Below are 17462 nucleotides of genomic sequence, written 5' to 3'. Positions count from 1 at the left end.
GGTTCCGTTCACAGAAATATACCGCGAGGTCAAGAAGGACATTTTACCAGTCGTTTAACATTAGGCACAGCCAATTACAGTTTTACAAACAGTTTGATGTGCTCACAATTCTAAATTCCGTAAAATGAATTGGGAGGCATCAGCTGTTGTCAGAATTCGAATCCCAAATCCAAACAGTCAGCCTAAAACTGAAATTGTTTTTTTGTGGTACTATAGCTTGCGTGCTTGTACCCAGTAATGTATCGGTATGCAATAAGGAGTAACGGTGGCCTACATGGGTCAGAATAAGTCGGTACCAGACCGCTTCAAACACTGGGAATGATGCATCAGAGAGGGAATTCGTTTTCAAAGGTTTCGCGTTCAGTTCCTGAACCTCTAGAAAACCATTGTCAAACAAATTATATTAATAGGTTTCCTCATTTCTGTCAAACAGAGACCTTTCAGTTTAAGATGGTTAGATATGACTTCAGTGGGTTAGATTCCCATAGCACTGTAATGAGTTTAACTTAAGTTCAACGGTATAATGAAGTAAAGGGCTTGACATGCAACTGTTATTGCCTGTGAATGTTTTATTTTATAAACATTTAGCAATATGCCTGAGTCCCCAGTTCTTCACCTCCAAAAAAGAACTGTATTGAATCAGAATAGAGCCAAACTCTATGCACTTTTTAATCTTAGTTGAAAATGACGTGATACTGACAGTAAGTAAATACAGTATATGATTGATTCCTGCTTTTTGGAGAAAAGAAAATTCAGCGACACAGATATCCTGATGTATCGCAAATTTGTTAGGTTTCGTGTTTTTTCATGTATTGTCATCTTTTGTTAGCGTTTCCGTGTTTTTGTTGTCTCCGCGCGCACCGTAGCCACCCTTGTCAGTTCATTCACTCCATTCATTCGTTTCACCTGTGTTTCACTCCCCGATTGTTTCCCACACCCGATTGTCATTCCATCTTGTTAACTGTGTATTTAAACCCCTTTGTTTGATCAATTCCCCGCCAGATTGTTATGTGTTTACTCCATACCTTCCAGCGGTTTCGGCTTGATATCTGTTACGACCTGTTTCGCCCCCGACCTCCGCTCCGTTTTGCATATCCTGTTTATCTGACTGTGAACCGTACCTCGACTTTTGTTTCTGGATTTTGTCTTTGTCTGATTAGCCCGTTTGTTTTCAACCCTCCGCCTGGGACCTCGACTATTCTCTGGATTACCTCTGATACATTCACTGGAATTGCGACCTACTGCTTGAACTTTTGATAACGAACTGCTTGATCCCTGTTGCATCTGTTTGCTGGCTCTTGACCCCGCCTGTTCAACCTGCTATAAGAAAAAAAAAAAGACTTTATTCACGAAGAAATTCACATTGTGGAATTGCTTGTCTTGCTTCTGAGTCCCCTGTTCTTAGTGATAAAATTATTTTCTTGCAATATATAGCGTCTATCATATCATCGGCAAAGTATCTTCATAGTATGGTATCATGAGTTACTACTCTGTGACTCCAAACCCTAATAACTACATCCCAGCCCTTTTACAATAACATTTCAAGGCCCCTGTAAGTCCCAATGAAAAAACATACTGAAAAACAAGCATCTCCTTACAAAAAAAAAAAATCCACAGACACTGCTTCATGACTGATTTTGTATTCTGCATGCTTCGTTAACATTAATATTAAAGGTGAGTATTTTCTGAAACGGACAGCTCTGTAGCCTGTCTAAAGCCGGGGTCTGAAACTCCCGTGCTGACGGTCTGCAGGCTCTGCTGGTTTCTGTGATTTCCTTCTAATCAGCAGCCAATTTAGACCTGGGAAACAGACTCTTTAGCCAATCAATGGCTTAAATGAAGTCGAGTGTGAACACAATAAAACCCAGCCGACACCGCGGCTCTGTGGGATTTGAGTTCGCGATCTGTTAAAAGCAACGATCGGGTAAGGCACACTACGCACAGGCTGATTTCTCTGTTGGCCAGCAGATGGCGCTGTGGTCACAGGACAGACGGCAGAAGCGTATGCCAGACTGCCTCAGTCCTCGTGTTTATACAGCTTGTTGAACAGAACTGTTCTCATCCTCTGTGCTGGAACAATTTTGACCCTGAAACGGTAAATACAACATAATATACTTGACATTGCGCATTGTGTTTTCATTTTCTCACTCTCTCTCACACACACACACACACACACACACAGACACTCGCTGTCATTTCAAAGGAGAGGAAGGTAGCAGGAAAAACAGGCTGTCACCTTTCACATTTTAGGGGTCTGTGGTCAGTTTTTATAGCTTATATTTTTCCTCTGGCATTATGGAAATGAACGTGTGTATGTATGTGTGTGTGTGTGTGTGTGTGTGTAGGCATATGTATTTGCACATGTGTGTGCAGGCATATGTATTTCTACAGGCGTGTGTGTGTGTGTGTGTGCGTGCACGTTTCTACAGGCGTGTGTGTGTGCTTGTATGTGTGCGTTTCTGCAGGCGTGTGTGTGTGTGAGAGTGAAAGACAGGGTGAATAGACTCTCTCACTGATTGGTTGAGTGCATTCTGGGATAGAGCTGCCTGTTAATGTCCCCTTTTACACCTCCTGTGTGTGATGGCACAGACCTGCTCTTTGCCTGCCTTTCTCTGCTTTGCCTCCTCTCTCTCGCTAATGTAAACTTGCAATTGAAATTGTACTTCCCTCCAGGGTCTTTCAGCGCACTTAGCCCTGGTTATGGGTATGCACTTTGTTGTACGTCGCTCTGGATAAGAGCGTCTGCCAAATGCCAATAATGTAATGTAATGTAAACTGTTTTTCTGCCGCTTAACATGATTGTGTACATATGGATTTTATGAAAAAGACTTGTGATTTCACCCCACCATGTTCTCTATAAAAAATATTAAAAATATATATATTTGAGGTGCCTTTGACACGGATCGGGGCATGTTGTCAGGGCCTGCTGTCCTTAAGTCCCTATAAAGCTTTTATGAAGCTGTCATTAAAAAATGCTAATATGATAAAGTAAATGCTTTATCATAACACATATCTCTAGAATGTAAGTCGCGTCTCATTAGTAATGTCATTATATTGTTATAAAATTGTAAAATCAAACTTTGACAGATTTGCAAATCATTGTTTGGTAATAAGGGTCCGATGCTGGCATTGACATGCAGAGGTTTCAAAGAATTTTGAAATAAAAGAGTATTCTGGAAGGGAGAAAAGGAAGGGTTGAGCGGTTGTACAGAGGAAAGAAAACAGAGTAAACACAAAGGTAAATTGCAACATGAATAATGAATAAGGGTACATTCTACAGGGACAGTGAAAAGGCCACTTTTGATGGAAGTATTTTATAGCTGTTTCTCGGTGCAGGTAAATATAATGAACACCCCCTCAAACCATGGGCTTTTATTTTTTGAAAATGAACGTCAGTTCTTTCTTTACAGGTGTTTTAAGGAAGTGAATATAATTTTATTTTGTCTGTGTACACCAAATGTGTACTGATATTACTGATAAAGCAAAACTCAATAGGGAAAAAAAATAGGGAAAATGTATTAAGTATTGTAATATTGTTCCGAGACACTACCCATCTTCCCAACCCTACGACACACACACTCACACACACACACACACACACACACACAGTGGTCACAATGGCAGACCCTCGTAACCAGCTCTGGATGCCGTGAATAATAATGTCCGATGGTTATTATTTTAATGGTGCGGTTCCTTTAGAAAGAGCTTATATTTTTTTTATTTGATGACATATTTGATGGGTCGCCGAGACTAAACAGCGTGTGGAAAATGAGGATGAACACAAAGCAAATGGCAACAAACCAAACCTGTAGTCTGTTAATATACTGAAGCACGAATAGTATTGAAGCCTTAATTGGACAGGAAATTGGCTGTAACAAAAACAATCAAGAAAGAAGGGGCCTTAGGACTGAATTTGAGCAGGACGTGAATGCTTACCGTTTTTTTAATGGGCTATTTGGTGCATTTCTTTATTCATCTATATTTTCCGCTCGAATATTCACCTTACATTCGAAATGCGGTTTCATTGTAGCAGGCTCTTTCCAAATCAGCTCAGCCAAGCATCAGACTCGACCCAACTTGGGCTAATATTTAAATATGAATATTTCATATGGGTGTTTGAAATGGACAGAGGGGAATGCTGGCAAATATCTATTCACTGGTTGTATCCGAGGAGTGAATTCCCATAATGCATTGGGATGCCGTTTCTGCCCAATAAGCACACTTGTTTTCTCTTGTGTGTGTGTGCGTCTGATCTTGGCACAAACTGTGACACTTAAGAGGTCCATAATTTCCTAAAGAAAACCTTTGTAAATTAGGCACAATCTCTCACCTATATTTGGCCCTAAACATGCACTTAAATTTTATTTTGGGGGGGGGGGGTCATATCTCAGATCAGATTTTCAACGTGGTCTCAAACTTTCGGACCCCACTGTATTAATATTTCTCAAAGGCGCCTCATTCCAGATGTTGGACAAAATCGTCTTATGTAATCAGAAATAAACAGGGCGACGAGGCGGACTGCAGGTTTGGTCACTGAAACGCATCATGCAGTTCTTCAGCCGGCTCTTTGACGCATCGATTCTTTCAGAGAATCAGCGAATGATGAGAGAGATGCTTTTATGCTCATTCTTTTTCAATCTCTTACGGGCTGCAAGGACAGCAGGTGATGATGGGGGGAGAGATGAGCTGCTTCTCTCATCGTACGGGTTCTTTGAGCGCGCGTAGCCCAACAGCACAGCCCCGGGGGAAAGCGTATCGGTGTCGAGGAGTTTATCGATCAAGGTCTCACACGTCCGCTCTCCCGGTACAGGCAGAAATCAGGAAGAACAGTCAATAAAAACTACATCTCTCAGTCAGAGCGGAACCGAAAGGCAGGATGGAGTCTCTCCCTCACTCAAACACATTCCTGTTGGACAGCACGGAGGTTTGCACCAGAGACTTCCTCCCCAGAGTGTTTGACGTCTGTGTGCAGCTGTCAATCTCCTTAACGCTGCCCTCACTGGCTCTCCCTGGGGAACATCTCCTCAGATAATGTATTATTTAATGAACAGGGATCGCGCCCATCATAACCCATGCCCCAGGGTCTGCTCGATAGCTCATTCTCACCTGCGCTCCCCAGGCAGGAGAACCGTTACGCTACCAATAAAAGCAACACCGAAATATCAGCAATAAAACGAGGAAGCCAAACAAAGGATAACATCACATTGCAACAATCCGTTAACTATAATAACAATAAGTACACAGATAAAATACTAACGGTTGCATGTCTGATTTGCCTTGAGCCAGTGTTTCAGTGGAGCACCAGAACCCCCCCCCCCCCCCTCTCTCTCTCTCTCTCTCCCCCTCTCTCTCTCTCTCCACATTGACGTTACTGTGACTGAAAAGGCTGATCGATAAAAATGTGCTCAGAAGTCACCTATTCAACGTTTTTGACACACGTGTCTTTTTCAGGGTGTGGAGACCTGTATATAAAGTGCAAATGATTGGCAGTGGGCTAGCTGCATAAATAGGTTATTCAGGTATATATATAATATTTATATTTATAATAGCTTATACTTATAAGATAAGAACATTACAGTCATTACACCCTGCATACACCCTGAAGAAGACAGGGAGCACAATATATCTTAATAAAATCTTCTTTTTAAGATTGCTCTCAAATAAGTCACGTTATTTATTTGGTTGAATATCCTTTGCATGCCATGACCTCCTGATGTGTGTGACCTATCAACATCATCAGAGTCTGGATATCTCATTTTCAGATTGTCGAACAAGCGATACTAAAACTCTCTCTCTATGACTCTCTATGGGAATTGGGGGGTGGGACTAGATTCAGCTGTAAATTGTGCTGATACAGTATGGAACACATTTGTTGGCTCAATAGATTTAAGTCATCAAGGGTCCAATGCATGAGCCTCAAACCACCGTGCTGTTGCCAGATATGCAGTAGATACTAAAAGAATGGTTTCTCCTGACACATTATCCTGTTGAACTCAATGGAAAACAATATTCAGGAGGAACAATTCTCGTGGTTTCTACAGCATATGTGAGAGCAACGAGCAGCACAATGGCTGAGGCTCGTTTGATACATTGGACCCTTGATGACTTAAAGCCATTCAGCCAACAAATGTGTTTCATACTCTAGAGTCTGCGCTTTGACCACATACGAATTGTTCGATTACAAATAGAGAAAATAAAATATGAAATCAGAAAAAGCTGAAAAAGCCAAGGTGACCCCATACATTTGAACGGCAGTGTGCCTTCACATAGATTGATGAGGCTTGTTGGGCTATTTTTCTGGTTGTGTGTCCCCTCCCTTCCCTTCCCTTCCCTTCCCTTCCCTTCCCTTCTCGAGCAGATGCAGAGAAAGAGAGGATCATGGGAGAGAAAGAAAAACAGCTGGCATTAGTTTCCGAGGAGAACGGGGCGGGAAAGGCCTGGGGGGGGGGGTTAAGTTCTTAGTTACACAGAAGAGTTTAAACGGTTCTGAGTGATTTCCCCTCATGTCCTCCGGGCGAGGGATCGGCGTAGAGGCGTGAATGGAGCCCGGCAGAACGATACAGGAAACGCTAATGTCTTCTTCATCAGCCTGCCGCGTTCGCCAACATCATTTTCTAGACGGCAGCCAGTATTAGCTGTGCGGAACTTTATCAGCGTCAATGAGGCAGGTGTTCTCAGCGATGTGACCCCGGTGTTCTCGGCGATGTGACTCCGGTGTTCTCAGTGATGTGACTCCGGTGTTCTCGGCGATGTGACCCCGGTGTTCTCGGCGATGTGACTCCGGTGTTCTCGGCGATGTGACTCCGGTGTTCTCGGCGATGTGACTCCGGTGTTCTCGGCGATGTGACCCCGGTGTTCTCGGCGATGTGACTCCGGTGTTCTCGGCGATGTGACTCCGGTGTTCTCGGCGATGTGACTCCGGTGTTCTCAGCGATGTGACCCCGGTGTTCTCAGCGATGTGACTCCGGTGTTCTCGGCGATGCGACTCCGGTGTTCTCGGCGATGTGACTCCGGTGTTCTCGGCGATGTGACTCCGGTGTCGATGAGATCGGCTTGGCTCGGTCTCCCCTCTCTCTCCTCCCGGGACACTAGGGCTCCGGCCTCATGTGCGAGGGCTTACTTTTCTTTTCTTTTTTCTTTTTTTTAAAGATATTTTTTAGGCCTTTTTCAGCTTTATTGGACAGTATATAGTATAGAGAGACAGGAAGAATGGGAGCGAGAGAGAGGGAAAGACATGCGACAAATGTCGAACGGTCGGATTCGAACCGCCGACGTCGCGGCTCGCAATGAGCATGCGGTCAGTGCTCTACAGGCTGCGCCACCGAGACACCCCGAGGGCGTACTTTTCCACAAAAAAACGAATTTCCAGGACAGAGTCCACGGCGGTGTCAGGCGCGACGCGCTCTCAGACAGGGCGCCGGCCGGCCCGCGACCCGAGACGGAGCGTTCCCGCCGAAGAGGATCCGAGCGGATCTCTGAAGACGCGCTCGCGCTGCTGTTCTTGGCGGACCTACCCCTCCCGAGCTCGTCCGTAATTAAACGGGAGCGGGTCCTCCCTCCCGGCACCGCGGGTCTCTGAAGGCCGCGGGGGCTGATCGCGGACGGCGGCGGCCTCGTTATCAAAGAGCCGGAGGAGGAGGAGGAGGAGGAGGAGGAGGAGGTGTCTGTGGAGCCGCGCTGTCAGAAGCCCTTCGCGTCACCGTCAGCGGGAGACAGCCGGGGCGGAGGGGGGCGCGTTGGGGTCTCGTCCCGCCAGGAGGCGCACGCCTCCTCCGCCCTCGGGCGCTGATCGCTCCGGGCGAGAGGGCTCTCCGCGTCTCTCTCGGGCGCAGCAGGTCTTTGGAGGGGGGGGGAGGTTCAGAAGAGACGTCCCAGTACTTCTCTCCTCGCAGGGCTGCAGGTTTGCTCAGGAATTCTGGGAAAGCTACCCCCCTTCAGACATCACACGTCTTTGGCAAGGGCACGTTTCCCTGAGGGAAATCACGGATCATCCATTCACACAGCAAATCTGAAGTTTTTTTTCTCCATCGTCGTGGAGGAGTATTAGGTGATGTTGATCAACAGCTATGAGAACGCAACCTCACTGCAGGGGATCAGAAGCACGTCTGCAGAGGCACAAGACTCACACAAGAGCTGCAGGAACAATATGGACCTGGAGTTGAGGAAGAAAAACATCTCTGCCCCACCACCAAAAGTAAATGGTAAATGGTGTGCATTTATATGTAGTGCCTTGAACCAAAGTGCTGTACAATGTATGCTTCTCATTCACCCATACACACACCAAAAGCGATAGGCTGCCACACAAGGCTCGTCTGGAGCAATAGGGTGATTATTAGGGGTCTTGCTCAGGGACACTTCGACACAGCCCGGGCGGGGGATCGAACCGGCAACCCTCCGACTGCCAGACGACTGCTCTTACTGCCTGAGCCATGTCGCCCCATTCACCCATACACACACCAAAAGCGATGGGCTGCCACACAAGGCTCGTCTGGAGCAATAGGGGGTTATTAGGGGTCTTGCTCAGGGACACTTCGACACACCCAGGGTGGGCCCTCCCAAGAGTACATCGGCCAATCAGTCTTTCCCTTTACGTCCAACGCTTCTGACGGCAGGGGTCTGTGTGTGCCGACCTGTATGTTAAACCCTCATGCTAGCGTGTCATGAGCACTCCTCCCCTCGATCACATCACCAGCGGTCTCCCCGCTCACCAGTACCCGCCAGTACAGAAACAGCTGGCTGGGTCTCATGTACTCTTTTGTCACATATACTGTGCCGACCAGACACCAGAGTCGTCGGTCGTCTTAAATAACGGTGAAGTGAGATTAACTCTACGGCACACAATTTGTCCAGAACGTACATGCCAGTGTGCGCCAAACGGATCTTTCTTTGTCAATATTTTATTTAAGCAGAGTATTCCCCAAGTAGTCAGCAATACAATCATTCTCCTCAGGAGCATGCTCAGAAATCCGCCCGTCAGAACTCACTCCTCTCGTAACGCCGTCGAAAAACAGAGAGTTCAAACGCTTCAGTTTCATACGTCTTAACTTAGCTGAATTTATACATAATTTAGAACAGGACTGTAAAAGTGTTCAAAATACATTTCGGGAATCCTTGGCAGGCGTCAGTGTTCAGTGTTCCGTAGAGTACGGGATTCAAACGCACGAGTCTCTGGCCAGGTCCTACGAGTCCCTGACAGGCCCAACGAGTCTCTGACAGGCCCAACGAGTCTCTGACAGGCCCAAGGAGTGAGCCTTTATCATCTGAAGTCACTGTAAAACCAAGCTGAATAATTCCTACATCACACAAAGAACTCTGTAACGGAAAAAAGCTTGTACAAAAAAAAAAAAAAAAACAACCAAAAAAAAAAAAAGAAACACTTAAAACACGAGACGACCTCACACCAGGCTCCCGAGCACTGGATGCAACAGTGAGGTTTTTTTGTTTGTTTTGTTTTGTTTAAATAAGAAAGAACTGCCGGTGAGGACTCCAGCACTTCCTCATCTTTAGTTTTTTTTTTATTTACTGAAGAAGTTCCCTGTCGCTGGCCCGGGTGTGTCCGCCTGTCTGGGTGCAGGAGGGCGAGGTGGAGAAGTCTCGGAGCCCGGGATGCGGGAGGCTCCGGGGGACCCGTCCTTCACTAGTGCCGGGGCCGGCCCTTCTTCATGCGGGCGGGTTTGGGTTTGGGGATGTACTGGTTGTTGGCCTGGTGCTCCAGCTCCCGGCTGAAGTACTGGATGGTCTTGTTCAGGCCCTCCTCCAGCGGCACCTGTGAACACAGACCACGGTCAGACGCGGTCAGACACGGTCAGACACATGCTGAATGAGTCTGCTGTAGCGTAACAGCGCTGAGTGCTGAACAACAGAGTCATGGAGACTGCGTTGTAAGATTTGTGGCGGGGGGGGGAGGGTCGTGGCGGAGGAGGGTCGTGGCGGGGGGGGAGGGTCGTGGCGGGGGGAGGGTCGTGGCAGGGGGAGGGTCGTGGCGGGGGGGAGGGTCGTGGCGGGGGGAGGGTCGTGGCGGGGGGGGAGGGTCGTGGCAGGGGGGGAGGGTCGTGGCGGGGGGAGAGTCGTGGCGGGGGGAGGGTCGTGGCGGGGGGAGGGTCGTGGCGGGGGGGAGAGTCGTGGCGGGGGGAGGGTCGTGGCGGGGGGGGGGGGGGAGGGTCGTGGCGGGGGGAGGGTCGTGGCGGGGGGAGAGTCGTGGCGGGGGGAGGGTCGTGGCGGGGGGAGGGTCGTGGCGGGGGGAGGGTCGTGGCGGTACAGCAGGACCCACCACAGGCTCCCAGCCCAGCAGCATCTTGGCCTTGCGGATGTCTGGGCGTCGTCGCTGGGGGTCGTCCTGAGCCTCCGGGAGGAACTGGATCTGACTGTGACTCACTGGAGAGGGAGAGGACACACACCGCGTCAATACTGAGCACACACACTACCGCTAATGCTGAGTACACACACTACCGCTAATGCTGAGTACACACACTACCGCTAATGCGGAGTAAGCACACTCCCGCCAATACTGCAAAACACACTCCCGCCAATACTGCAAAACACACTAGGGGAGAGCGGGGTCTGTTGTGACACAGGTTTGATCGCTATGCGATGCAATGTGATTTACAACAGGCTAAGTTTGTTTCTGATCAGGCAAAAAACATTGGGGAACAATGGACCCCGTGTCACAACAGACCCCCAGACTCCCTTATCTATGAGATAGAGAAAGAGCGAGAAAGAGAGGCAGTCCTGGCTTTGGAACAGGGAGCTTGAAACCGGCACAGTCACCATGTTGAAAGGATATGATGACACAGTCACCATGTTGAAAGGATATGATGACACAGTCACCATGTTGAAAGGATATGATGACAAAGTCACCATGTTGACTCTGAACTACAGGACTTACCGACCAGGCTCTTAATAAGACGGGCAAATTCCAAAATGGTGTGCTCCTCTGGGTTCCCCTGCAGAGCAATAATAACAGGAGAAGACATCGATAAGAACACAACAAAACAGGTCTGCAAAATGACGTTCTTCCGGGGCCTTCCGAACGCCTTCAAACCGAGCTTATTACAAGACGTCAGCAAACATGAGCCAGAGCTGTCGATACCAGCGCCAAGGCGCTCATTCTCCACACTGTGACCCTGTGGGTGGCACTCTCCTCCACCACCAAGCGCGGGAGCGACGCGGTCAACCCGTCGCTGAAGCTTAGACCGCTCGAGATGAACCCGGTTCATTCCACTCCTGCAGGTAATGAGTGTTGTTTGTGCACTGCCGGTTAGGGGTTCCAATAATTCTGGAGCTCACTGGATATTCACCCAGTTTAACATTAACACCTATCCAACAGTGTTTCTGTGTGAACAGGGCCTGAGGAGCTTCAGCAGGCGTCATGCTGCCCTTCCTGGGGGTGATGTGACGGAGCGGGACGGACCTGCTGGACCGCGCGGGGACTCACCAAGTTCACCGGGCTGCTGATGTTACTGTTCATGAGAGACACCAGACCATTCACCAGATCACTGCAGAGAGAGAGAGAGAGAGAGAGAGAGAGAGAGAGAGAGAGAGGGGGGGGAGAGAGAGAGAGAGAGAGAGAGGGGGGGGAGGGAGAGAGAGGGAGGGGGGGAGGGAGAGAGAGGGAGGGGGAGAGAGAGAGGGAGAGGGGGAGACAGGGAGGGGGGAGGGAGAGAGAGGGAGGGAGAGAGAGAGAGAGAGAGAGGGGGAGAGGGAGAGAGGGGGGGAGAGAGAGAGAGAGAGAGAGGGGGGGAGAGAGGGAGAGAGGGAGGGGGGAGGGAGATAGAGGGAGGGGGGGAGGGGAGAGAGGGGGAGAGAGGGAGGGAGGGGGGAGGGGAGAGAGGGGGGAGAGAGGGAGAGAAACGTAAGCCAAATTTACTGTAAAGCCCCCTGAAAATGAAGTGTAATCTCACCCACCCCCACAGCAGTGAGCCACACTAAAGCAGGAGGAGCAGCGCTGCAGTCTGACACCGCTCAGCTGCTGCTCCCCGGAAGCCTTCAGCGCATCGCTGCGCTCTCTGTGAACTGCAGGGATCGCAGGGCGTAAAACCCCCGGGTGACCGGCTGGAGCCAGCACCTCCCGCTCCAGCACTGACACCACGGTCAGAGTCACACAGAGCCCGCATCGGCCCGCTTCGGAGGGCCGGGCCGTTTGGGTTAGAGGGGCAGTTCTCCTGTAGGCTGCGAGGTGGAGCCACCGCGGATCGGGCTTGTATATCCAGGCGTCCCACGGACGCCCGACCGGACTGGAGATCTGGGGGATGTGGAGGCCAGGCAGCACCCCACAGGCCCTGGCGTTCTGGAGATGCGCGACCCAGACTGAAGGCCGTAACGATTTGGCCCTTGTGAAAGTCGCTCAGGCTTTTACGCCCGCATATTTCTCTCCCCCATCCTCGTTAGGCGATGATAAACGTTTTTCACTTGGTCATAATGTTTTGACTCGTCTGTGTATGCGTGTTTGTACACATACACGTCTTAATTATTACCCTCATTAAACAGAAGTCAATATTCATGACAACAATTTGCAGACAAATTACAGATAATATGCTGCCCATTTCAAAATGTATGAAATGAGCATGTTTGCACAATGCACGTATGCTGATTTTCTGAGATAATCATAAAACATGTTAATGACCAGGATGTCAAGAGAATTAATTGTTAAATTGGCTGGCAAAAGAATTAGCATGTGGCTGCTTTAATGGGGTTGTGAATAATTATGTTTCCAGGAGATAGCATCACCACTCATTAGCGGTTTGTGTCGAAGCACAAACGTCCTTTTCATCTGGAAAGATCAGGAGGACAGTTAGAGAGCAGGAGAGACGGGGAAAACCTATTTCCGCCAGTCCGGGCTGCAATAGAACGCAATGCGCTTTCTTATCAGGAAACAAAATGGGATGTAAAGATAAAGATAATATAAACGAAGGCTGTGGCAGAGGATGGCCACTGATTACCCCCCCCCCCCCCAACCGCCCCCCGCCCCTGCCTCAGTCAGCAAACACACGCACGCGCACGCACGCACACACACACACACACACACACACAAACACACACAAACTCACACAAACTCACAAATGCACACACACACAAACTCACACAAACTCACACACAAACTCACAAATGCACACACACACACACACACACACGCACACGCACACAAACGTACAAACACACACACAAATGCACACAAACTCACGCAAACACACAAACACGCACACAAACTCTCGCTCCAGCGGTGACTCTCCGGCTTCCTTCCTAAAACCCAGCCTACCCCAAACAGCCCACTTCCCCCCAAAAAAACAAAACAGCTCAAGCTATGTTTTAAAACAGCTGGTAGCAGGTTGACCAGTCAGACCAGCTCCATACCAGTTTAACCAGGTATTTCAAGCTGGATTTTACACCAGGGTTACATCAGGGATGACAAAACTCTCTTCTTTAATTGCACCAGTGCTGTCAATCAGCTTTGAGAGTTGAAAATACGAGACCTAACCTTGCCTGTCTAAGATACGTGAGCCGAATCGTTGCTGCAGGTTTGGTTGTCAAGGGACTCTCAAAATGTGCAAACACACACCAACACACACACAGACACACACACACATACATACACATACATACATACAGCCACCCATACACACACACACCCACACACACACACACACACACACACACACACGCATACATACATACAGCCACCCATACACACACACACACACACATACATACATACAGCCACCCATACACACACACACACACACACACACACACACACACACACACACACACATACATACATACAGCCACCCATACACACACACACACACACACACACACACACACACACACACACACACACACATACATACAGCCACCCATACACACACACACACACACACACACACACACACACACACACACACACACACACACACATACATACACACAACCAACAGGATTCTGGGGTTAAAGGTGGCTGACAGTGTGCACTGCAGCACAAAAGCGATCAAATGAGATTTACGGTCCAGAGTGGGTCGGTCTTTTACGCTCTTATTGTGACAAAAACGACCCCGTGCAGATGCAGCAGTGACCTCGCGGGAGCGCGAGTCACGTGACGGAACGCGGAATGGGGATCTGCACAAGGTCAAGATTCCCCAGCCGCCTGACGGGGACCGGGAATAAGCAGCTGCCTGCTGCTTCCAGTGTCCGGCACACACTCAAAGTGTGCGGAAGGACAATCCGAACGACGACTTAAAGCCCCCTTCCACTCGTTTCTTTCTGGACAGGGGCGGAGGGCGTGAGACCTCTCCAGAGCACAGAGGGGGACAATGAAGTGTTCCTGGGCTGCAGCACAGAAAGCTGGGGGGAAAAAAACGAAATAAAATAAAAACGGCGTTGTTGAAATTATATATTCACGCGATTATTTTATTATTAATTGCTTATCCTATTATTAGTTGCTTATGCTGGAGTGATCCAGATCATACATAATTGTTAAAGTACCATAACTTGCTTTGTGCTAATGAATATTATTTTCTGTAACTGTGTAGGTGGAGATGTCTCTCCCTGTCTGTACCATGGGCCTCCAAGGCCACGGCCATTAACTGTGTGTTCTGGACTATCTTGTCTTGGTGCCTGAGAGGCTGCAGAACCAAAAACATAAGACCTCATGACGGAAGCTACCATGGGGATTATCTGCATTAACATGTATCTGCATAGACAGTACCTTGAGGGGGGAGATATGAATAAACAATCTGTAGTAAAGAGAAGAGTGGTGGATTGTCTTTGAATATTGGTCATCGGGAATATTAATATTCAAAGGGGGCGTACATTTGTTGCGCTCTGCACATACATATATCCAGACAAAGGAGAAAAACCTCTGTCCTTGTTTTTGCATGTAACTTGGACCCTATGCGCATAGTAAAGATTGGATTTTATTTAATGTCTCGGTCTCTGAGTGTTTTCTTACAGGAATAAATTGAAATTCCCACCACAAACGGTTTTGAATCGAAGGTTCAAAACATCCTCATAATAAGATGGGACAGGACTCCAGCCTCTATCATGGGGCAGGTGAACGGAGTATCTCCTGGGAGAGGGAACATCCTGCGAAAACAAAACACCCCCACCGTCTCCTCCCGAACAGCCCGCATACCTCTCTCTCTCCCGGGGAGAAGGAATTCAGCTCTCCGTGATTCCGACTGATACAATTTAAACACGCCCATCACAGAGCGGTAGCCTATGAGGCATTTCATTAAGCTGTTCTGGAATGCGTTCATGCACGCTGGAATCGGCATACGCCATTGGCTGAGAAGGCTAAGCCACACCCATTCAATAACAAACATCCAAAACATTACCCTCATAGGATTAGGGGGTGGTGAGGCACCCAAAAGGTCGCTCACTTTAACACAATGTCTTCATTCGATGCCCCTCGCACCACAGAACCTGACAAACCACCAGCAGGACGTACTCAAACAGAGAGCTCAAACCTTCATCCACAGGCGTGAATACTCCCGGATATCATAACGCGCTACGTGGAGCTGCCCGTGCCGGGTCATTCCCACGGCCTTCTACGCGTGTCTTTATCGAAGGAGCGCGTACCTTTGGAAGCCTCAGCACAGCGCAGTATGGGTTCTTAAGCTGCGATACTTGAATGAGAGAAAGAATATGTCATTATCTTTACATTTTAAAAATACATGAACGCCCATGATGGGGTATTAAATATTCATAACCGACGCGCAGAGGCAGCAAGGACAGAAGTTGCTGAAGATAAAGATTGTCTTGTCTTTCTTCATCTTCTCGGTCACAAAAAGAAAAAATGCTGGTGCGACACTTTGCCTGTATTTCAATAATTCTTCTCTTTTAAATAATTATATTTTGTGAGGAAAAAGGAGAAAAAGGAAGGTGGTTACATAAAAGATTTTCACTTCCTCCAACAAATGGTAAATGGCAAATGGTTGGCATTTATATAGCGCCTTTATCCAAAGCACTGTACAATTGATGCTTCTCATTCACCCATTCATACACATACTGCTCTTACTGCCTGAGCCATGTCGCCCCACACAGAAGAGACCCTGAGAGGAAACTGGAGAGTCAGGAGTCAACGCAAAAGCCCAGAAACCCAGTCGTGGGTCTGCCGGAGAGGGGGAGAAGGTCCCTTTTGACCAGTCTGGCCCTTCCTCCAGCTGGCTTCTCTCATTAACAACGCGTCTCTGCCCGCAGAACTGCTGCTCAACTGTTGCCTTTCGTTTTTATCTTAAATATGGCAAAAAATAAAAACAGAATTCCAAAAACGACTTGTTTAAATACATTATAAATTGCATGTGTGTGTTTTTCAATAATCGGCATGTTATTTATTGAAACGGATGTACTTTTATGGATCCAGTCCGCTTCAAGACAGCTCTTTTTATTTAATTATTTTTCTTCTTTTTTCCTGTCACAGTATGGTTCCTGAAGCAGGCCAGGCATTAGAGAAGAGCTCTTCAGAAACAGGGAAAAAAGAACCATCCAGCCATCAGTGGTCTCCTGCCACTGCAGATCACGTGCAAACAGGCCCAGGGCCAAACACGAAGGCCTCTGCCGGACTATCGGCACACTATTTATTTACATTTATTTTATTTATTTACATAGGATATGGAAACGTAGGAAGCCAGCCTATGAAGCCAATGGAAGGCTTTCACCAGGCAGAGCAGTGTGCTTGTTCCTGTGTGAACTCAATTACGTCAAAAGACCCGGTCGACCGAGGAAGACGACCAGAGAAAACACCCCCCTGACAACAGCCTGACAGATCAAAAACACTCTCCCGGACGTAGGGGCAGATGTGACAAACGAAGTCTACCATACGTAGAAGACTCCACCAGCAGGACGACAGCGGGGACACTATACAATGCAAACCACTGATAAGCCTGAAGAGTGACCAATCCTGCCCCCTGTAGGCCTGCGGTATTGAAATGAATGCCCTCTCATTGGCTCTTTCTCCTGTCAGTCAACGGGAAGGCGGTATTCTGGGCCTCTGAGAAGCTGCTATTGTGCGACGTTATTAGTTCCTTCAGCAGGTTTTACTTCTCCTCGCAACAAGCAGGGGGAAAGCGGCAGATGAAAGCCGGCCATTTTGACTGCTCGGTATCGAGCGATCTTCACACAATTTCTATTCATTCATTGTGCTCAGCTCACTGTTGAGGTGCATTTATCAGGTGGGTGTTACACTTATTGATCCTGGATCTGCTGAGGACATGGTCACCCTGGAGAAGCCAAGCAGAAGGGCTAAAGGCGGTTTAATGTCCCCACTTCATTTTCTAATCTATAAAAACATCTCAGGTTTTCAAACAACACGGGATCATTTGTTGATGCGACAAAGGAGCTGAACAATGCTCGGCCAACCGTTCCAGCCCCACAAACTGTATCTTACACCGCCTTTCAAAACAATGCCTTTCATCGCAAGGGCAATTCTGTCAGACGCGGACCCGCCCTCAGAGCATTCAAACAAACGC

The 17462-nt window shown here is 48.2% G+C and overlaps 1 protein-coding gene across 1 annotated transcript in view; it reads right to left on the bottom strand.

The window, feature by feature from the left end:
* Positions 1-8881: 8881 nt before the first annotated feature.
* uxs1 (UDP-glucuronate decarboxylase 1) overlaps positions 8882-17462 on the bottom strand; it is a 55023-nt gene continuing 46442 nt past the window's right edge. Inside the window, exons 12-15 of the mRNA XM_061226156.1 lie at positions 11435-11495; positions 10886-10943; positions 10271-10374; positions 8882-9766 (exon numbers count right to left, since the gene is read on the bottom strand). Of these exons, the coding sequence (XP_061082140.1) occupies positions 9638-9766; positions 10271-10374; positions 10886-10943; positions 11435-11495 (352 nt within the window). The 3' untranslated portion in view covers positions 8882-9637. The remainder of the gene's footprint in view (positions 9767-10270; positions 10375-10885; positions 10944-11434; positions 11496-17462) is intronic.

This window comes from Conger conger, chromosome 17 (genome assembly GCF_963514075.1).
Source record: "Conger conger chromosome 17, fConCon1.1, whole genome shotgun sequence".
In the NCBI taxonomy this organism is placed as follows: Eukaryota; Metazoa; Chordata; class Actinopteri; order Anguilliformes; family Congridae; genus Conger; species Conger conger.
This window is presented reverse-complemented; position numbering and strand designations above follow the sequence as displayed.